Source organism: Coccinella septempunctata, chromosome 2 (assembly GCF_907165205.1).
Source record: "Coccinella septempunctata chromosome 2, icCocSept1.1, whole genome shotgun sequence".
NCBI lineage: Eukaryota > Metazoa > Arthropoda > Insecta > Coleoptera > Coccinellidae > Coccinella > Coccinella septempunctata.
Window position 1 is genome coordinate 54,576,332 of NC_058190.1, and position 22,231 is coordinate 54,598,562.

The 22,231-nt window shown below is 33.7% G+C and overlaps 4 protein-coding genes across 7 annotated transcripts; 2 read left to right on the top strand and 2 right to left on the bottom strand.

Annotated features, from left to right (window-relative positions):
- The first annotated feature begins 3,288 nt into the window (after positions 1-3,288).
- Positions 3,289-4,004, top strand: LOC123307975 (60S ribosomal protein L23). The gene is made up of 3 exons (XM_044890490.1): positions 3,289-3,352; positions 3,489-3,572; positions 3,643-4,004. Exons 1-3 carry the CDS (start codon positions 3,340-3,342, stop codon positions 3,966-3,968), a joined length of 423 nt encoding a protein of 140 aa, XP_044746425.1. The 5' UTR covers positions 3,289-3,339; the 3' UTR covers positions 3,969-4,004.
- Positions 4,005-4,366: 362 nt separating this feature from the next.
- On the bottom strand, positions 4,367-7,828 carry LOC123307970 (spastin). Of its 2 annotated transcripts, XM_044890484.1 has the most exons (8): positions 7,256-7,826; positions 7,036-7,206; positions 6,800-6,895; positions 6,477-6,689; positions 6,062-6,354; positions 5,541-5,780; positions 4,998-5,247; positions 4,367-4,849 (listed from the first exon to the last, which is right to left on the bottom strand). In XM_044890484.1, the coding sequence occupies exons 1-8, from the start codon at positions 7,674-7,676 to the stop codon at positions 4,686-4,688; spliced, it is 1,848 nt and encodes a 615-aa protein (XP_044746419.1). In that variant the 5' UTR covers positions 7,677-7,826; the 3' UTR covers positions 4,367-4,685. The 2 variants fall into 2 exon arrangements, with proteins under 2 accessions (XP_044746419.1, XP_044746420.1); XM_044890485.1 differs by lacking the exon at positions 6,800-6,895 and having other exon boundaries at positions 7,256-7,828.
- Positions 7,829-7,923: 95 nt separating this feature from the next.
- Positions 7,924-9,869, top strand: LOC123307972 (tubulin gamma-1 chain-like). Its single transcript, XM_044890486.1, has 2 exons — positions 7,924-9,013; positions 9,093-9,869. The coding sequence occupies exons 1-2, from the start codon at positions 8,038-8,040 to the stop codon at positions 9,461-9,463; spliced, it is 1,347 nt and encodes a 448-aa protein (XP_044746421.1). The 5' UTR covers positions 7,924-8,037; the 3' UTR covers positions 9,464-9,869.
- Positions 9,870-10,600: 731 nt separating this feature from the next.
- Positions 10,601-21,360, bottom strand: LOC123307969 (serine/threonine-protein phosphatase 2A 56 kDa regulatory subunit gamma isoform-like). Of its 3 annotated transcripts, XM_044890482.1 has the most exons (10): positions 21,202-21,360; positions 20,999-21,055; positions 16,477-16,648; positions 14,462-14,661; positions 13,935-14,110; positions 13,526-13,787; positions 12,871-13,104; positions 12,525-12,811; positions 12,239-12,422; positions 10,601-12,122 (listed from the first exon to the last, which is right to left on the bottom strand). In XM_044890482.1, exons 1-10 carry the CDS (start codon positions 21,202-21,204, stop codon positions 11,976-11,978), a joined length of 1,722 nt encoding a protein of 573 aa, XP_044746417.1. In that variant the 5' UTR covers positions 21,205-21,360; the 3' UTR covers positions 10,601-11,975. The 3 variants fall into 3 exon arrangements, with proteins under 3 accessions (XP_044746417.1, XP_044746418.1, XP_044746416.1); XM_044890483.1 differs by lacking the exons at positions 20,999-21,055; positions 21,202-21,360 and adding an exon at positions 18,972-19,442; XM_044890481.1 differs by lacking the exons at positions 16,477-16,648; positions 20,999-21,055; positions 21,202-21,360 and adding exons at positions 14,845-15,049; positions 15,597-15,874.
- Positions 21,361-22,231: the final 871 nt, after the last annotated feature.

A 22,231-nucleotide genomic window follows, 5' to 3' on the forward strand; every position in this document is an offset into this window, starting at 1 on the left:
TGAACTCTATGGGAACTGGAATGGCATCGCGATACAGGCAAAATGAGGAAGAGTGAAAGGGAAGAAGTAGAGCAACCTTTCTCTCTCGCACGCCGTTGCTATTAGCAACGTAAACATTTCAATGTGCGGGAATGAAAGAATGAACTATTCGAACTGAAAATATTTGAAGGTTTGATACTGATTGGAAAAATCCACTTCTTTCTCTATTTCCCAAATTGTTCAAATCTTTCAACGAGTCGGTTCGTACTAAAAATAATTAATCATTAGTTTGTCATTCTAATCGAAATTTCTAAAAATTTTGCACTTTTTTTAGTGATTTATGATGTTAATAATAATTTCCTGAATTTCGGGAACGAAATTTTTAATAATCACCCTTGCAGCCTTGATGAATTAATAAAATAGAAGCTTTAGAGTAATTTGAATATAAATATTAAGTTTAATCTTGAGGCAAGAATATAGGAAATGATCTTCTGAAAAGCCTCGGATAAAGCTTTGGAATCATATGAAAAGAAGTGTCAGCAAAGACAGAGTTGTCTCTGGAGCAGAGACAGTCGTCTCTGGTGTCAGTGCGAGAGATTTTAAATATTCCAAATAGTTCAATATATAAAAGGAATCATATCAAAAAGTAAAGAACAAAATTGCTGAAATATTTTTATTTAACATAATTGGGACAAAAATGTTACATTTGCTTAACAATTATTAAATAAAATTAATTTAGTCATTTTCTGACGAATAGTAGAGGATCCCCATGAAGTTCATCATTCATTAACTTTGATTGATGGAACATTCTACACTAGCCCTAGTGCACTCTTCATGGTCGAAATAAATCCTAAAGCGAATGTCTTTCGATAGTGAAAAAGAATGTTGGTATCATCAATTTCCAATGATTCTAAATATTCTATAGTTTCACTGAAAATTTCCTCAACATACCTCAGGGAAAAAGATCTAATTGGAGCTTTAAACCCTCTCCGGAACAGATTTCTAGAATTAAGAATGTCAAACACTCTATCAATTTTTCTAATGAATTCAACGGTAGCGGCACTATCTTCGAATTGTAAGTTCTTACATTTGTTATTAAGAAATTCCATAGCATCTGCTACCCCGTTACTCATTGTTTGAGTAGCTAATCTGACATTCATAATTCTATTTTTATAATTGATATGCTGAGATGAGAGGGAATTAGCCAACCTTAGACCTTCCTCCATTTGAACTTTTTCTAATTCCTTGACAAACTGCCAAGAAATGTTTCCTGTGGGGGACTGCAAATTTTTTTCTGCAAATGTATTTCTACGGATACCAATTTTTCCTTCCTGTAGCTTTGGTCCAAAGTTGTAAAGTAAAAGGTTTTCGGAGAGGGAACCTAAAAAAATGAAAAACATAAGGCATAATTCCTAATTATTTACTGCTTCTCTCTTTTTGTGGATTCTCACTTCTGTAAAACTGTTCAGGATGGATTGGTTTATGTGATACCAACACTTCACAGAAAAAATATTATATTATATTTATGTCCCCTGCATTATGGCATCCGTTTCCAACACAATACTGGACCATTGTTGTTATGAAATTCTTCTTATTCAAAATGTTTTTTGTTACTGCAAAAACCACTTTGGTCACTCTGGGAAACACATAGACTTAAAAAACACTCACCAAAAAACTATATTTAAGCTTTGAAAAAGCACAAGAGATTCTGTTCAACAGCTAACTTGACTTGATATATAGACATTTTTCGAGTTTCTTAGGAATGTAAATCGGAAGTATATGGCTTCTAAACAATTTTTCACCATGATTTTTACTAAAATACTGACAAAAAGACATTAAACAATGTAATTTAAAATTTATCTACGAAAATGACATTTAAATTTAGGTTATAAGAGTGTAAACAAAAACACGCTAGAGAGAGAAAGGTTGCTCTACTTCTTCCCTCTCTCTCGGTCACAATTTCCGACGAATTTTGCTACCTACGAAGCCATTCCAGTTCCCATAGAGTTCAATGTAGACTGTAGAGCAACCCATCTCTTTCTAATGGTTCGGCAACCAATCGAATAACCGCATCAGACATCGGCATTGAACTCTATGGGAGTTCAATGGACATCGGACGCAGCAGTCGTCTCACTTGAACGCCCCGGGTTGTTTTTGTTTACATCGTTATAAACCAATTGACAGAGCGCAGAGAAAGATAGATTGCTCTACATCTTCCCTTTCAGTCTTCCTCAGTTTGCCTGCTTTGCCTGCATCGAGATGCCATTCCAGTTCTTTTAGAGTTCAATGTAGGAAAAGCTACGAACAAACCTAAGCTGTATTCGGGTCATTCGGGTCTTCTTTAGTTCAATGATTCGGGTTCGAATTTCGGACACTCCGAGAATAGTTCTAGAACTGCGCAACAGTTCTGCGCAGTTCCAGAACAATTCTCGGACTGTCCGAAATTTGAACCCGAATACAGCCTTATAGTTCGATTGCGAGCCAGTAAAACCACAGAACACTAATATAGAACATATTAGTGAGGTTAGGCGGGAAATTTGAATCGCGATCCATCCGTGGATCTGGTCCCTGAATTCCCTATGCATTTCTTATGGGACTAAAAATGCCGCGTACTTCTCGCCTGTTTTTGGATAATTTAGCGAATTCCTTAAGATTTATTTCTTTTGGAATGTGTTCTATGATCCTTTCTTAACAAGTTGAAAACAAAATTTCGTAATAAAATGGTATATTTTTTTGATAATGGATCAATATAAAATTGGTCAGCAAGATCCATGGAAGTTTGTCGTAGCTTCATTTCGTTTCTAACCTCTGAAGCTGACATCATTCTAACGCGCAAGCGTAGCATGTCATTTTCTTTGTTACGGTTCATGATTGACGTATAGCAGAAATGATCTACGACATACGGATATATGCCGTATAATTATGTGTTCAAATTTGATTTTAGGACATATAAAAGTATATTGTGATGTAAAATGTACTTGGAAACAACCTCTAATAATTGCGGCACCCAATTTTGCATGTCTATATATTAACATTTACTTCTAGCTAGCGATATTCCATCTTAAAGTCGATTCCTATGTAAAAAAATTTGAATATGGATCTCCCGCCAACTGAGTGATTCTAACCTCACTAATGTGGTCTATAAAACAAAGATCCTCTTTTTCCAGCAAATGTTAGTGTTTTGTGACGTTTAATCTACGCTTTATTAAGTCTATGGTGTCATATTAGTGTCAAAGAGTCCTCTTTGTTTGTGTTCTGTGGTGTCAACTGTATATTCTGTGGTGTCAACCACAGAACACTAATATATATGTGGTTCTGTGGTAAGGTAAAACCACCGGTAAAAAAGCTTGTGTTGTGATCATGTCGAAGAGAGGTAATTTTCCATCCTCATTAATCCTGGAAAGCCTATGTTGATGAGCTGATATCATTGCGCAATTATTTGCATTCCTCTTATTATTTCATGTTGTTACCTACAGTTTTGAGGTATTTAAAGTAAAAATGTTTTTCAGGACGTGGAGGTTCAGGGGGAGCCAAGTTCAGGATTTCCTTGGCTCTGCCTGTTGGTGCAGTTATAAATTGTGCAGATAACACAGGTATGTTACATTTTAGTAACATTATACAGTAGTGTCGGAGGTTGGTTTTACATGAAAATTTTTATTCTAGGAGCTAAAAACTTGTATGTAATTGCTGTACAAGGTATTGGTGGAAGACTTAATCGTCTTCCAGCCGCTGGAGCAGGCGATATGCTTGTTGCAACAGTAAAAAAGGGTAAACCTGAACTGAGGAAAAAAGTAATGCCTGCTGTAGTCATAAGACAGCGAAAACCCTTCCGAAGGAAGGATGGTGTTTTCATTTACTTTGAAGATAATGCCGGAGTAATAGTAAACAACAAAGGAGAAATGAAAGGTTCAGCCATAACAGGTCCTGTAGCAAAAGAATGTGCTGATCTTTGGCCTAAAATAGCATCTAACTCTGGAAGCATAGCATAGATTCAAACTATCATTAATATATGAAATTTTTCAAAACCACTTTTTTTGTCTGCTCCATCCTTAAATTATTCTCTACTTCTACAGGTAAGAGGAATTATCAACTCTTTTTGATTTTTGCTCATTATTTTTCTCAATACCTACTTTGGTAATATTCCATAGATTAGTTTTTTCTTGTTTCTGTTGAAGATAAGCTGAGTTTTTATTCATTAAGTTGGCATTGAAAATTTTTTCAACATTTCTTTCTACATTTCCTAAACAAACAGGTGAAAACATAATATGGAATAATTTATTTCTTCCCAAGTCAAAACACAAATAATATGAGTATTAAGCATTTGTGGAAGTATCAGAATATTTAATATAAAAAGGTGTTCTTTTGTTGAAAGAAAAAGATGTCGAACTTTTGTAAGTTATAAGTGAATATATTAATGTCCATGATACTAAGTCTACATAATAGCAATAAAAAGCGTAATGAAATTCAATTATTAATAGCAAGTATTGCTTCAATAGTTAAAGAAGCTAACAAACATAAAATATCCAGTTTGCATAGTTGTATCGCTATGAATATAATTTAGTATCGAATAAACCATATAACCTTCAAAACTCATCCTTGGCAGCAATGATAAACACTTACAATTACATCAATTATCACAGACAAAGTATAAAAAACAAGACCAAATAATATAAAAGACAAGTTTGAAATGTACCAAAGTATTACTTCTAAATAGAGACATCTCCATACTGCAATGACCATTTTTCATAAGCCACTAAACTATGAGGTGAAACACTTTTTCTTATACGCTTCAAAGATTCCAGGAAGTCGTTCATCGTAAGACTTCTGACTGCACTTGGATCCATCTGTTTCACTTGTTCAGGTTGCAATTCTAGAAAAAAACAATATATTTGCAAATTATGATCTTCAAATTCTTTAAAAAAATGATCATTTTATGTTTTATGAATTGATTATTAAATACAACATAACTTTGTTGGAAATGTTAGGAAATGCAAAAATATTTGAAATCTGTTGTTCACCTCGTATAGGTCCCAGAGCAGCATCTTTAGCAAGTGCAGTGAGATCACTTCCAGAGTATCCTTCTGTTAGTGTAGCCAACCTTTTCAACTCTTGTTGAGTAAAAGAACAACCTTGTTTAGCCAATAATTTTCTTAATAGCTCCATTCTAGTTTCCATGTCAGGTAGTGTAACGTAAACCCTTTTGGGAAATCGACGAAGAGCTGCTTCATCTAGTTCTTGAGGTCGATTAGTTGCGGCCATCACAAGAACCTATAAATTCAGATTCAATCATATTATTGATTCATGAGAATATTACTAAGATTTATATTCATGAACATTACGTTGTAAGAGTATTGAGTAAATGTGCTGTATAGTTAACACTGAAACTTATTGGGTGAAAGTCGATCGAATTCAGTTTAAAATAATTAATTATTAAACCAGACCAAGCTCCATGACCAGGGCTATCTCAAGAATTAAATTTTGTTTTATAGGCAATAGTAGACCAAAAATATGAGGACTAATCTTATTAACTAATATATTTATATAAACAATTTTTTATTCACCTTCTCACTTTCTTGGTTAGATGGTAATCCATCAAACTCAACAAGGAATTCTGTTTTCAACCTTCTGCTTGCTTCATGTTCATTATTGGTGCGTTCAGAAAGCAAAGAATCAACTTCATCAATGAAAATTATTGAAGGCTGCAACTCCCTTGCAATAACAAATAACGCTCTAACCATTTTTTCTCCATCACCAACATATTTTGATGTTAAACTTGCGGCACTTATTGAGAAGAATGTTGCCTGAAATTTTTCTCATGAGAAAGGTTGCTCATAATCAGGTGAGCTCATTCATTATTTATGCTCCCAGATGAATAAACGATAAGTAATTATGCTGATTTTTTCTAAAATCCTAATCAGAAAATCCCACTAATCAGGTAGCAATAACATTCAGATTCAAAGAATGCTTGCTTATATCCCGTTATTTTGTAAAATACAACAAAGGAACTTGATATAAAAGTAGTTCTTGAATCAACTACGGTTGGATGTAAATAAATAATGAGCCGAAATGTGTATAGCCTCACTTGACATTCTGTTGCTACCGCTCTTGCTAATAAAGTCTTGCCATTTCCAGGGGGCCCAAACAGAAGTAACCCCCTTGCGGGTGTTCTCAGTCCTGTAAAGAGTTCTGGACGAAGGGAGGGTAAAATAACCATTTCCTGAAGAGCTTGCTTGGCAGTTTCTTGACCCACTATGTCATCCCATTGAACAGCTGGACCTCCTTCCACTATTTCATCCAAAATACTTTGAGCCAATTTTGGATCTACTCCTTTCAGTTGAGATGGAGACTTGCCTCGACAAGTTTGCTTACTGGTACCTGGAGATAATTTTTTTATTCTGTGATAAACAAATAATATTTTGGGATAAGAAGCCATTATTTACAATAATGATGATATAAAGAAAATTCATTATTATTATTTATATTCTATTGACATTTACCTTGACTAGCTAAGAATTTTCTGGCTGGAGATCCACTTCCAGGAACAGATAACTGCTTCTTAATTGCAGGTGGAGTCTGTGTTGGCTTATTAAAAGGACGAACTGGCTGTACAGGTGTTGTGCGGGAACCCATTGATCTTGGCAATGTCTGGCTTTTAGACAAAGGTGAATTACCAGGTCTTCTAGTAGCTACAGTTAATTTCTTCCCAGATGCTGTTATAAAATCAACTTTTTTGAGAACAACCAAAAAAACTAACAAAATTAAGTAATCTTGATGAAGCTTTCTGTATTATGTAAAACAAAATAAAAAACTATGCATATACCTGTTTTTGTGATATTAGGTTTTAAAGTTGGGATATGGGTGGTGACTAATGATTGATCATGTTCTACACTCAATTGCTGTAATTTACCCATGCTTTCTACAAATGAAAGTTAATGTTTAAATCAATATGACAAATTCAAAACATTTTTCTCATAATAAGGATTGAAAAAATAAAAGTGCTTTTATGAAAAAATAAAATTTTTCATCCCATATTTAAGTGAAGGAATCAAAATTTACCTAAAAATTGGAGTCTATCTTTTGCCATGGACAAATTAGTTTTCATTTTTTCATGGAGTCTTTGAGCCCTTTCCCAAACTTCACCTCTTCCTCCCCAGCAGTGTACCGCAATACCCAATTCGAGTTCTGTAATTCCTTTCTTATATAATTCGATGGCAGTTTCTTTTTGACCTTAAATAATACTCATATAAATTATATCTATCAAATTGGGAAAAACTACCTTCATTTTCTTCATCTATTTTAAGGGCTCTAGAAATATACTCAAATGCTCTTCTATGATGATGTTTCTGCTTGGCTAGCAGAGGGTCCCCTGGACCAGGACCTGAATTTTTTTGTATATTATGTGACATTTGAATTTCTTCAATAGCACAACTACTTTCTATATTTCCATTCTGCAATTTACGTGGCTTAATTAAATAGCTCGACGAACGACAGTAGAGAAATCGAAGTATAACGAAAATTTGGTACAATAATGCTCTCAATATACTGAAAAGAAAAATAATGGGAAACGAAACAATACACAGATTCCTTTTATGAACAGACGAGTCCCCATAAGTCATATACATAACATCTTTATCTGATTCAGGGTCAACTTTTCTAGATTTTTTAGGGGATTTTCCACTTTGTGTTTTTCGAACCATTAAGGAGCTAAATTCAAATATACATTTTAAGTCAATGTTCAGTTTATTGAACTCGTATTCATCCTTAAAAAAATAATGGAAAACGACGTGTTATGTCAGCGTAGGACCAAAGAGTAACAAGCACAGAACACTTGTAACAGGACCTCTTCTGGTCTTTGGCAAAGAAGTCTTTGCTCAAAAACTGATTGGTACATAGAAACAAAGAGGAATCTTTGATAGAAAATCGAAAAATCTTCAGTGTTCTGTGTTTACAATATTCATCTATGCACGAAATTTTAAATATATATATATATATGCTTGAAGTTCGTTAGATAAGAAAAAACTTTTTTTACCTTTATTTTTATATTTTACATTAGCAAAAATGCCTTGTGAAATGATAACTCTACAACTGGGTCAATGTGGAAATCAAATTGGATTTGAGTTTTGGAAAAGATTATGTGCGGAACATGCAATAAGTCCAGAAGGTATTCTTGGAGAATATTCTACTGAAGGAATAGATAGAAAGGATGTGTTTTTCTACCAAACTGATGATGAGCATTATAAACCTCGGGCCGTTCTGGTAGATTTAGAGCCTAGGGTCATAAATACAATTTTGAATACACCCTATTCAAAATTGTATAATCATGAAAACATTTTCCTATCAAAAAACGGTGGGGGCGCTGGCAACAATTGGGCAGCCGGATACGGTCAGGGTGAAAAATTGAATGAAGAAATTTTCGATATTATAGATCGGGAAGCAGATGGAAGTGATAGTTTAGAAGGTTTTGTTGTATGTCACTCTATAGCAGGAGGCACAGGAAGTGGTTTGGGTTCTAATATTCTTGAAAAACTCTCTGATAGATTTCCTAAAAAGCTAGTTCAGACCTATAGTGTATTTCCTAATTTAGATGAAATAAGTGATGTTGTCGTTCAACCTTATAATTCTTTACTTACATTGAGGCGTCTCACAGAGTCTGCAGATTCTGTTGTAGTTTTAGACAACACTGCCTTGAATAGGATTGCTACAGAGAGACTATGTATTCAAAATCCTTCTTTTGCCCAAATTAACAGCCTGGTAAGCACAATAATGACAGTTAGTACAGCTACCCTGCGATACCCTTCATATATGAATAATGATCTAATGGGAATTCTCGCCCCTTTAATTCCCACGCCAAGACTACACTTTTTAATGACTGGTTTCACTCCGTTAACTTCAGATCAGGATGAAAGAAGTGTTGGCAAAACAACAGTTCTAGATGTTATGAAAAGACTTCTACAGCCTAAAAATATGATGGTATCAACCAATCCAGATAAGAATGCCCAGCATTGCTATATTTCCATTCTGAATATAATTCAAGGTAATAGAATGCTCCTTTGATTATGAATGATTTCTCATTTGGGTATCCATTGAATTGATTCAAATAAATTTCTTTATAGGCGAGGTTGATCCAACTCAAGTACACAAATCCATACAGAGGATACGGGAACGAAAGTTGGCTCCATTCATTCCCTGGGGACCTGCAAGTGTGAATGTAGCAATTTCAAAAAAATCCCCTTACGTCAAGACTCCTTACAAGGTTTCTGGTCTCATGTTGGCTAATCATACAAATATCAGTAGTTTATTCAACAGAGTATTAGGGCAATATCATAAATTGAGGAAACGAGAAGCATTTTTGGATCAATTCAAAAAAGAAGAAATGTTTCAAGATAACTTGAATGAATTGGATGAAAGTGAAGAAGTTATTCAAGATCTCTGTTCTGAATACCTTGCAGCTACACGAGAAGATTATGTTACATCACGAATGTGAAGCTGAAAATTATAATTTCTTGATTGGCCACCCTATGACTTGTTTGAATTTGGATTTTTTTTTAATATAAAAAAAAATCAGCTGCGATATTTGGCACTGTAAATCACAATTCAACTAAAGACCCGCAACATCTTGTCACTCATTAGATTTAAGGTAGGTAAGGTATCTCATTATTGTGCCATAAATCAGAAACTTTGCAGTGGTGGATATTCTGTTTGTTTGTATGTGTATACAAAGTAAAAATTTATTTAAAAATGAATGTTTTCTACAAAATGAAAATCTCTATGGGTATAATAATTTATTTCCAATAAATTTCAAAAAGCAAAGCTGTACACTTAAAAAAATACTATTTGAAAACACAATTTCTTCAATTACCTATGTTTTGTATATACATTATCCCTCATCATTTTACAGTTTTTAATAGAAATCATCACCTTAGTCTAATTATTGAAAAGTACAGTTATGGAAAACCTTACTAAACAATGGGAATTTTTTTTCTAGATTTTATTGTAAATGCTGAAAGCCTGAATGAAAAATAAAATTTAAAAATATTAAACTCGTAATATTTTGGCCATGAACTTGCAATATTTCTTTTAAATTTCAATTATTCCACAAGTTAAATTTGTTTTTTTTATTTTAAAGCTGAATTACATTAATTTTGATTATATTACAATATAGTAATTTTGTATGATGATTATAATGAAAAATTAACATAAATTTTGTTTGAAAATATACATTGAGCATTTGAATATATTTTATTCAAAATTCGATTTTGAGTTGAATAAAAAAAACATTTCTCCAAGGTCTATTGATGATAATTAGACTTACTGGGAATAAGTAGAGTATGGTGGTTATTCTGTAAGCTGTAGGTATGCCAATTTGTTATTTTTTGCACTTTTCAACATATGTATATAGTTATTCTGTAAGAATTAATTGAACTTATATTGAGTTAGGCTAAAATTAACGCACCTTTATGCATTAAACATGCCCTTAATTTTGTTAACACATGGCTAATTTCAACATATAGCATATAGAATAACCACTTATTTGCTCATTCATGTTGGACTAATCCTCCAACTGAATTTTTGTGCTGAAAATCATTGTTAGACTACCCAAATATTACTATAGAAATTCATATAACTTGTTTGGATGAACATATATTTCAATTGAATAAAATAACTAAAACATTGTATTTCTAGGACATCTTGACTTGTGAGTAGAACCAATATTCATAAAAAACTACACTAAATATTTGGTTTCTGATAAGCTAGTAATACAAAAACATCCCTTACTTTGATTAAAGGCCTCTGACTAAAAACTATGAAAACCATCAGTGTAAAGATAAATAATGCTAATATAAATTCATAGATGACCAATGAGAATACCTTTTCTTGTAGAGCAAGCTCAGAAAGAATTCAGGAATATTTCATATAGAATCTTGAATAGTTAGCATCTGAGTAACCAAATAATGCGTAAAAGATGTTTAAAATTTCAAAACTCTATTAAATAATACAATATTTATGTAAACTCAGCCTCTCATAACGATGCTGAGACGAAAATAATCTGCACTTGAATATTTTACTATAAAAAATTGGCTGATATTTCAGGATAGAATATTCATTCAATAGAGGAAATTTTTCTCCATTCGATAGATTCAAGTGAAAAAAAGAGAAGCTTTTAATATTGGATTAGGAGAGTTTTGTCTTTAGGTGGTATTTATTTTATAGTTTGACTTTCATAATGGCCGTATCTCTTTAACAAATTGATCACAATTTAGCTTAGAAGATCTTTAAATATTAGGTAATATTCGACTTCCTAGTAATAAAAAGGAAAAATAAAAGACAAAATTTCCAATAGACATAGTGTATATTTAGAAAGATGAGAACAAAACTTATTCATGTATACTTTACTACAGTGATCTTTTTTAAAGTATAAAATAAAATTTTATTCTTCCTCACAGAATTTAAAAAAGGACAAATATTCTCAATTCAGTCAGAAATTTTTTTATTTCACTTAATCGTTGGCACTTGTAATGTTGTTTATCTTAATGCTGTTATTGATCTTATTCATTGATATTTTTTGACAATTATCTCAACCATGAAAGAGCTAGTTTTATCCTTCATCAGAAACTTGTTTAATAATCTATCGAATGGTGTAAATTTCATAACAATATAATTTTGAGTTGAAGAATCTGGTGATGGTGCAGATGCATGAAAAATCAAATATCCTAACATGTAATGAAACAGAGCACCACAGGAATGATATAAAATTTGAAAAAACTGCCTGTCAATTAGAAGGGAATGATATCCCACCCATCACATATTCAACAACGAAAGAAAAAACAAGTGTGCATAATATAAATATATATATATATATGTATATGTTCAACATTGGCACTACGCTCTTTTCCAGAATCTTGAAATTTTCATTATGTGCCATTTCAGCAAGCGTCCTTTAGAATTATTGTTTTTTTGATTAACAGAAACCAGCAAAAAAAAATAATGAATGGTAACTAGCACTTATTAACATCTGGTGGTGTTGTGAGATACTCATCAGCTCTTTTGTGATCGTTCAAAGCCTTCATTGTTGTTTGGTCAACAGGTAGTTCTGATTTACGACGTACTAACGGTCTGGTCAGGTTACGTCCACCTCTTTTAACCTATATCAAGATATTATTTCACAACATATTCATTTATAATAGACTGTTTTCAACGATTTTTTTCAGACTATTCATTCATTCTTTTGAATGATTAATGACAACTTGGATGCACTCACATCTATGGCCTCTTGTTCCATATTTTCCAAATGCACCTCATCATCTTGATCTGGACTAGTTATAACATTGTTGATGTTCAAGTTTTGGAGCTCATTTCTCAGTTGTTCATATTCTGGTCTTGAAGCGGCGAGGTTTTCCACTCGGCCCCATAATTCCTGTCTTTGATGTTGCCGCTCTCTTTCCCTTTAAAAATAGCATAGATTGTAACGCTAGATAAAGACGGAAGAAATTCCTTCAAATGATTTTTCTACAGGCAAGATTGAAGGAAATGAATTTCATACTCACTTCTGTCTCTCTTGTCTATATTGTTGTGTGCATTCATCGAATAGTTTTTGGTTCATTTCCATGAAAAGCTTCAGAGCATTATAGATTAATCCATGGATGGTTTTGTTCCAGTGAGTCTTAGAATTTTTGTACAGACTATGGAACATAAGAGGTAAGATTTCAGCTGCATTTTCTGAAACCAAGGACATGACGTATTCGTTGTTCCAGTAGTAGAGTGCACGTTCTGCTACTTGAAAATGCGGCGAACTGACACACTTGGCGAGCTGTCTGAATAAAGGAACCATCACCTACAATGAGAAATATTCTCTTATGTTTCAAACAAACATTTCTGATCCAATCTGAATACCTTTTGAAATTCCGCGGGTTCAATCACATCCAATATTTCCTCTAGTTCATTTAAAAACATAACTTCTTTAGGGCTATGTGTTTTAGGCCAGTATTTAAGTAAACAACGAATGACTGGTTGGGTCAACGATGGATCTTTTTCCAAGAACTGGACCACACAGTAGGCCAGCTGTGGATGATACACTGACAGTGATTTCACCTTGTGCAATGGCATTAGTACTCGTAACAGAAAAACCTATAGATGTTCAAAATTAACAATTGAAATTACTTAAACAATCATTTACACCTATATAGTGTACCATGCAGTGATCCTATCTCAAAATAACACTATGTCAGAAAAGAAGAGCGCCAATTCACAGAAAATGAAATTATTTGCTCCCTCTTTAATACACATAAAAATATTTATCTGTATTTCTTCAAGCAACACTAACAATTTTATTTAACGCGGTTTTGAAATTCCATTCATCTGTAATGACCATAACGATGAAACATTAAAATGAACAGTCATTTTGCAAGTTGCATGTTAATTCAAGGGTCACCAGATAGTCTAGCCACCCCTCTATGTCTCAAGTTTGAAAAACAAGCTTCCTTTCGACCTCCCCCCTTTCGTTATAATAAATTTCATAGGATTTGAATGCTACCTGAGCATATCTTACCTTATGTTCGTCTTTTAGAGGTAAAGCAAAACCGTTAATAATTGAACCCAAGATTTCTAGCAGTTCTGCTATACCATTGTGATGCTCAGTCTCATATATGAATCGATAGAAAATATTGTTAATTTGTTTTCTTATGAAAGCTCTCAGTCCTAGAAATTTACCATAGATCCTGTGTAAGGTAGTTTTGAGTAAATCTCTTTCTCTTGGATCTTCAGAGTCAAACAGTTCTAGTAACTGAAGAACAAACTTTTGGTCAATATACCTGAAAAATTTTTTTCATCAGTGAAGAACTAATTCTTTTCATTATGTAAATGTATTATATATTTTGTTAAGTTGGTGGGCAACAACATAAAATTAAGATACAAATTGATAGGTTAGGGTTGAAACCTGAATCACTTGGCTAAATTACCTTTTAGCTACGTTTGGTTGAAAGTCTTGTGCCTCTAGGACTCTCAGAAATAGTTCATAAACAAGTTGAAGATGGGGCCAAGCAGCCTCCAGAGTGGGCTCATCTTCTTCAGGGTCAAACTCAGCCCCATTTGGATTAGATGAAGGAGGCAGAGTACGAAAAAGATTCACAGCAAACTGAAAAAAGTTTTCAGTTTAAATTATTTCAATTTAATTTCTTTCAATGGTTCACTCAACAGAATTCCATCTTGAAATATAAAGAACCTAGAGCTTCCTAGTATCTTATCTACATCTTGAGCGCCTCCCTTATACTAACATATAATGAAATGATAGTTTGTCGAAAATGATTGAAATTTTTACTATTTTTGATGCACTTTTAGAAACTAGCTGTATACATATTGAAAATAGGTATACATATAATATTAGGCATTCTTTGACTGTTTACTTACATAATCTCTAAATTGAATAAGGATGAGAATGTCAACAAAACTTTCATTAGATATAAATGTTTGAATATGACATACTGACCATATGGACAGCTTCAGGATATATAGCCTCTGTTATAACGCCCTTTTGTTGTGTCACATATTCAACCATCTCCTGGAGGGCTGTCCGTTTAACTTCTTTCCATTTTAGGTCAGATAGAGGATCTGTGACAAAGTCAAAGAGGACACAACATTGACGTAACTTCTGAATTAATAGTTCCTCTCTGTCAGAAGGAGAAGCATCTGCAAAAATTACCAAATTAACGAATTTTATGCAGCCTCTTGAAATTCTGAAGTTTGTAGTGATTTCCGCTTTGAAGATTGTGAAGAAAATTAAAGACCTCCTCAAAATATTTGCCAGGTATGTTTTTGTACAATTCTGATGCAAAATTCACTAGAGAAGATTTTCTGAGATCTTCAAGTTACCTTGTAAAGATGGTAAAGGTCCGATAGACTGTAGTATCATCACTGCATTAACGTTCTTGTTTCGCTGAAGGGTTCCGAACGAAACCAAGCCGTTTTTACCGGTCACATCCATTATTTTCGCGAAACCGTTACAGTCTTTTCCGTAAAAACCACTACCGTTCGCGCTTCCGTCTAAAGAAGTCATCTTGAGGAATTGCCCCTGTACCTGTTAAGTTGAAACCCGAGAGGTTAGCTAAGATGTGAAGCAAAAAAAAAAGATTCGAGATAATGCATAGTTCTGTATAAACATAATAATACGGATCTGAATGTTTAGCCGAATTCTAGCATTAAAAATAATATTGCCAATATTCGCCATAATCTGGCTATGATTGTCCTGTTAAATGAACATTTTATTGTTGAAAATATGCAATTCAAAATGTTCATTCTTCAACATAATTTTTACCAGGGTATGTTATTAATCGAGAATAATTTCAAATATTTAGGTACGTCCTGAATCTAATGTGAATGATGAACTTGTGCAAAAATCTAGGACTAAAATAATATTTAAATGAAGTCCAAAAAACTAAGTAAGTAGAGAAGTTGAGGATAGACATATAACCCATAATAAAATTGATACCAAGCTGGATGTTTTTTGGTTTGTCATTACACTTGATCTTAGAGTTAGAAAGAAAAGAACGAAAGATGATGATGTGATGGATTAGAGGAAAAAAGAGACGAGATTGGTCAGCTTAGATAAACCTGCTCTCTCTAACCTCTCGGGTTTCCGTCCCCCAATAATTCAGTTGTTGCTGAGAGGAAGCGTTCAACTGAAGAGTTTTTAGCGAGTCCACGCTGGCTGATGCCACCAGATCCAGGCCACTGTGGAAGGATGGTGATTTAGGAATGCCTAGGGAATCCCTGAGTCCGAGGCCGCCACCCGAGACATGACCTTGCGCAAAAGTTGAATGAACCATATTCGCAAGCAGTAATTCTTCCGGCACCCTCCGACAGCACCGATACCTCCAAACCCGACGACATTCACACAAACGACACTTTGATTCGTTTGAAAACAATTATTGCCTCTCTTTTATTCAAGACGTTCAAACGACGACGTCCTACCGACGTCGATGCGATAGATTTCTGGACGCTACTACAAAAGAATGGAGGCGGCGATTATGGATCGAAGGAACGTCCAGGACGCGGGCGCATTTCGGCGTCGTCGACGCCACCGTCGCGATGGTATCTACATAGTTGTTATACGATTGACGTGGGACACGAATCTTCCTACATGATAATATAGGCATTGTATTGATAACAATGAATGATAAACACGTTCACCTAACCAGACCTTCTTCGATTCGGTTTATTTTATTCCAACTGGCAAAATGTGCCCACGGCATACCTCGATTCAAGTTGGATCAAATAATACACCGTCAAATTCTCTGTGGAAACTGCTGAGGAATTTTTTAATTTGACAATTATTGTTTTAACATGGTTTAACACATACATACATACATACATATATCTACCTATGTAGTATAAACTTTATAAATTTAGAAAATTCTGTAAAGAATTTTTTGATGTAATTAATCAATTTTCGAAATAAATATTGCATTAATTTATCGAAAAAAATATGTAAATAACGATACTCACCCTTCAAATTAGGAAGAACCTCCAATTCACAATTTTTGCTAATGTTGAATCTGGAACTCGAGTGGCGTTTATCTTTTTTAATGATAGGTCCTTGAACAGTTCCACTTGTTTGTTTAGTCTTGTTTAATGGTGTTGGAGGCGGAGGTCCAGTAGCTAAGGAATTTGTTTTCGCCTGAAAGCATATGCATACATGTAGATATTTTTTGATATTCCATCAAGATACATTATGTTTTGACATTTCTTATAAGAAATATGTATGTGAGAAGTTACAATACAAGAATTGGAAATTTTTCATGAGGGAATCATTCCCAATACATTTTTAAAAAAATTCTGATCCGGTCGAGTTGACTAATAATAGTGGGAATTGTGGGAAAATAACATTTCGAAGGTTCGTACAAAATTTAAGCGTCAGTTGGCAGATGGAGATAATTTTTTTTTTGTGAATTTTGAGCCATTATTAATACCCCGACTTTTCAACTAGTTTCTGAGATGAAATTCCTTTGAGGTACGGACGAATTGAATTTGACAATGAATATTCCATCAATGAGTCCTACTCATTGCTTAGTTATGTATCGAGCAGTTTATACATATATCCACTGGGAGATGTCTGAGCTCCTTGGGTTCATACAGCGTTACTAAGAACTTAAATCTAAAGGGGAACAATACAACTATCTAAATTGGCTCCTTTCTTAGGTCTTCAGACACATACATTGGAGAAAAACGATCTCGCTATCGCGGTGAGATGAAGTAGGTACAAATTGGATAATCTCCTCCCTTTTCACTCATTAGGAGGTTTATTATTATCACAACCAGCGGTCAATCAATAATAAACTACGCAATAAGGTCGGGACATAGATGTCCACGCCGAGTTCTCACCGTCCGTCAGAACGTGAAATTCATCTTCTTACGCCGTACCTAAATGCCGGAACGGCACGTGACCGCCCTTAACACAGTGCGCGTTTAATTAATTTTTACGTTTCTTGTAAAAGAACTCCATTTCACCTTTGTTCTTATATAATCCTACTTGGATTTATAAAACATATCCATGTTTAAAATCGATCCATATACTGGTGGTGACAAATTCTATTCCTCACCACTACCACCTGTCTCCCAAACTTCTTCTTCTGAATTTATCATATGATATCGAAAATGAATAGGCACTATATATGACATTCCAAAATGATTTATATCTTTTTTCTTCCTTTAAACGATTTCAACGAAATTTTGAAATCTTCATTGGGCGAAATCATAACTATGTATTTTTCACCAAATTCCTAAATTTCAAGATACGACTTTCAACATATCTTTCTCTTGTAGCAACCGTATTGAATTTTTCCATTGAAAAATAATATTTGAATTCAGCACTACCTACATTCGGTTTGTCCAAAATTAAATTCAACAACAATTTTAAATATAAACTCGGTCATTTCTAGGAGACCTAGGTACAATAAATTAATTAAGTATATATCTGGTGGAGTTTTCAAAAATGTGTTTTGTCGAAAATAACTTTCTGAATTAAAAACCGTTCAATCTATATGTATAATTTTGAATATGTACAAGTATTATCGTTTTTCATTGAAAAAATTCAATATTACTATACCATAAGTTGCAAATCTTGAAATCGACTACGCTTGTTGAAGGAAAATAACCAATCCATAGATAGGGTAAATAATGTTTCATTCGAAAGGCTTTTCTATCATGAATCCATCAAAGTTTTATTTCCATTCAATCCATTCGTTTTAGAAAAATAACAATTTTGAATAACACTTGTCCTTCCATCAAGCATATGTTTTGTAAATCCTCATTTATTGTGTTGTCTCGATGATAGAACATCATTCTATGCATCTCGATGCATGCAAGAAACAATTAAGTACTGTAAAATGGGGTTTATTCCCCGACACAAAATAATTGAAGTGGACTCTTCTTTTCGAAAATATCGAGTGCTGGAAGCGTACAAAAGATTAATCTAGAATTGCACCCAGAAAAGCAGTCCGGATGCTGCTAAAGCCCTAGAATAATTTTGTGTTGACGTAATTTTCTGGACGCAATGCAATTTATTGAATATTAGGGCTGTATACTGACAAGTGACAAGACTAGCAGTGATTGAAAAACAAAGAGAATATTTCAATAATTTCTGCCCATGAAATAACACTATTCGATGAAGAATTATATTTTCCATTCCTCAAAAGAAGCCATCGAAGAATGTCCAAACATGGTGTTCTTGAAAATGTTTTTGAATTGAATGAATCTTTATATCTTTATCTGCTGCATAAAAATAGTATTTTTATTTCTGGTATATAAAAAATAACGGATCATCGAAAAAAATTAGTAAGATTTCGATTTATTTACAAAGCTTGACGGAAAGACGGTCAAAATTTGAATATTTCGAAAAGGATAAGATTACAAAAATTGCAATGCTGGACTCATAATAGCAGGTGATTCATTCACTAATGAACTAGAAAAAATTGCCCAATCTTTGTAGAATAAATACCTACCCCATCCACAGTACTTCTTTTCCGTCTTCTGAAGATACCTCCGAGAGCCATAACTGTCAATTAACCATAACTATACGTTGAACTCCTTATAAAGTAATGCAAAATCCAAAATAAACTGTAGCAACAGATGATTCACATATTATCCTCAATAATTTCAACAGCGCCGCAAATAATTACAGAATTTTCTGCATTTCTCCGAAATCGGCCAACAAGAGAAAATATTCAACACAACATGCAATCGAGGAGACCTTGTGGAGTGACGATTCGAAAATAATAATAACACACTGGACACAACAATATAAACAAAATTCCGAAATCGCGATAATAAAACACAGTGGCGGCACGTTCTAAACTGACCTAACCTGTCTATGCGTATAGCAGGAATGTCGGAAAAAAGAAGTTAAAGATGTTTAGGAATAAAAAAAAAACCTTTCGTAGACAGACAATTGCTCGGTAAAATGTATGCCGAAAGCGTGCGATATCTCACTATCCACCTTGTGGTCCTCCCACTCGTCCGTTTATACGCTAACGTTGTCGGATCTGGCTGATTTTCACTACATTTTAGCTTCGATCTGAACGATTTGCTGATTTCATTCCTCATTTTTGATCATTGACTTTTTTATTCACAGTTTTATGCCCGACAATGGCCGAGAATAGACATTGAATATTCAGCAGTTTCTAGTGTACTAATATTGGATAGATAAGCTCCATTGATGAAAATATGTACCTACATATAACGTATGATGATCAAATAAGACAATTTTCACTACTACTAGTTTCATGAACCGCTGTTAAAAATAGCATGAAGATACTATTTTGATGAAACACATATGTATTGGTTTGTAAAACTTGTAGTGAAAATAAATGTTATTTATTCTTATCATTCTAATTTACAAAACTAAAATCATCGAATTTATTTACATTACTTGAAGTTTAGTTACAACTATCAAAATTCGGTTTCTGAATACAATTTGAGAATTGATCATAGAAATTATTTTTATTGACTATTACAATATCTCGCTACTTGGAGAAGAAATCCATTCGAAATGAATCGGGTGTTTCGAATAAAAAGAAACGTTTCCAAATAAATAGCATAGATTTATAGAGCACAATTATGTCTGTGGTAAATAGGCAATAAAACTGGCAACATCGAATGCAACTTGTGCAGTTTCACGTTACCATCAAGCCGGCTGTTATTAAGTCAATTAGGTAACGGCTTCTTATTATAATCAATTTTACACGGTGACTATGGTGAGGATTTTACAGAATTAGACGACACGATGTCTATAGAAACGAAAATTTGTGATGAACATGAATCACAGCAAGTTTCATAATCAGTCTTAACGCTTCTTGAAAATAGAGGTAAAAAAAACCTATTTATAAAATCGCAATGTTTTCAAAGCAGAGCTCATCACTTATTTTCAATTACTGATTATGAAAAAATTATTACGATTCCGCATATTGTTTTAAGACAGAGGACTATTTCATTGTTTGAACTCAAAACTTTTTATCTCTGACTAGATTCGAACCCGGAATTTTGAAAACGCCCTCAGTCTCATCCTTGTTCAAGCTCAATTAACTCATACTATCAGATCAAATTTAAATTTTCATTGGGTATCGAATTTGGCTCAACTAGATACTTTTTTCCACCAAGTAATTTTGGAAAATTTATATATTTTGAGGATCATCAACTTCACTAACAATTTCATTTGTTATATTTCACTATGTAATTTTTAATAATTTGGTTTAATCCAAAAACTAAGCATCTTGATATCTACCTAATGAAATTAGGTATGTACTAGTAAAATTGGAGAAAAAGTCTATTCGGAAGATGGCCGTGACGGATGCTACTTATTCATTTTTAGGATTCAAATATTTCTAAATGTAAATTTAGGGGGTTTATGTTTTTATTATTACAACATAGAGACTTCAGTAAAGCAGTTTAAAAATAGATATTTTCAAGTAATGATAGGATGTAGACCTGAAAACAAATTAATACCTACTTCCTACTTGTAGAGTGGACTTACCTCCTCTGAGTTGTCACCATTTCGTTGCGCTTGGATTTTTGTTTTGGTATTAGAGTCCTAGAAGAAATATCCCACATAAATTTATTTATTTATTTATCTAAAAAAGCCTACTATTTCTTTTATTCTTAACCTCTCCTTGACATTTGACAGAGTATGTAGTGATTCTTATTTGTAGTAAGTAACTGCAATCAAAGCACACTCACCATTTTCTATCGAGAATTTCTACGATTGAAATATTTCCAAATAAGACACTTTCAAAGTTTTTCTTTCAAAAATAATAAAAACAGGGTAAAAACATGTATAAGCCACGGCGTCAACTTACTATTCGTACCATTTTGAAGAGTTTACTATACAGTTTACCCTAGAGACATCTAACGTACTTTTATACGAGTTTAGATGGACCCTAACAGGTTTCTATTCTATGCGAGGTTGGAATCAGAGGAACTCTTCCTCTTAGGTAGAATCCTCGTTTCCTCGATTCTCTGTAATCTGTGGTTCCCGTTGTATCTTTGTATGGAGGATGGGTACCACCCCACCATTGAACTAAAGAGTTTCAAAGCGAATATTAATCGTGAGTTTTAGCATTCTGAACACTTTTAGATCTCTTTCCAATTGGACACACTTTCGACCGATTTGATGAACTGCGGGTCCCTTCCATTTCTTTCTTTAGTTCAATGGGTACCACAGATCACTAATATGGGTACCCTCCATATATTTTTGATAAAGCGCAATTTTACAGTAACCTAACTCTATAATCTTTTATAAAGCGTTGATTGAAGTATACTTCAACGATCAAACCAAACTCCAAGATTAACTCCTCTTTAAGGGTATCCTCCCAGTCTTCCCGCGAATGTTTGAGTATCCGTGGTACCCTCCATCCAGAGATGTAGAATCATAGCCTACTAGAACTAGCCAACTTCTATATAGTAGGCTATGATAGAATATATCTCTGCCTCCATCCTAATGGACTGTGGAGGCACAGCCTTCTGACTGTAACGGGAGTATAACTGTTGATTTTGGCGGATCTTGTGTAAGTTTTGAAATGATTTCGATTTTTGTGCTCAGTCCAAATATGGTGCAGAGACAGAGGTTTGTCTCTGCGTATAGTGGTATAATTCAGCATTGAACTCAATAATTCTTGAGTTCGATGTAATTCAGAAAAAAGGTTTCCTAATGGCGGAAAACCCCATATCCATAATTGGATTTCATCTTTCGCATGTAGGTACATACCTA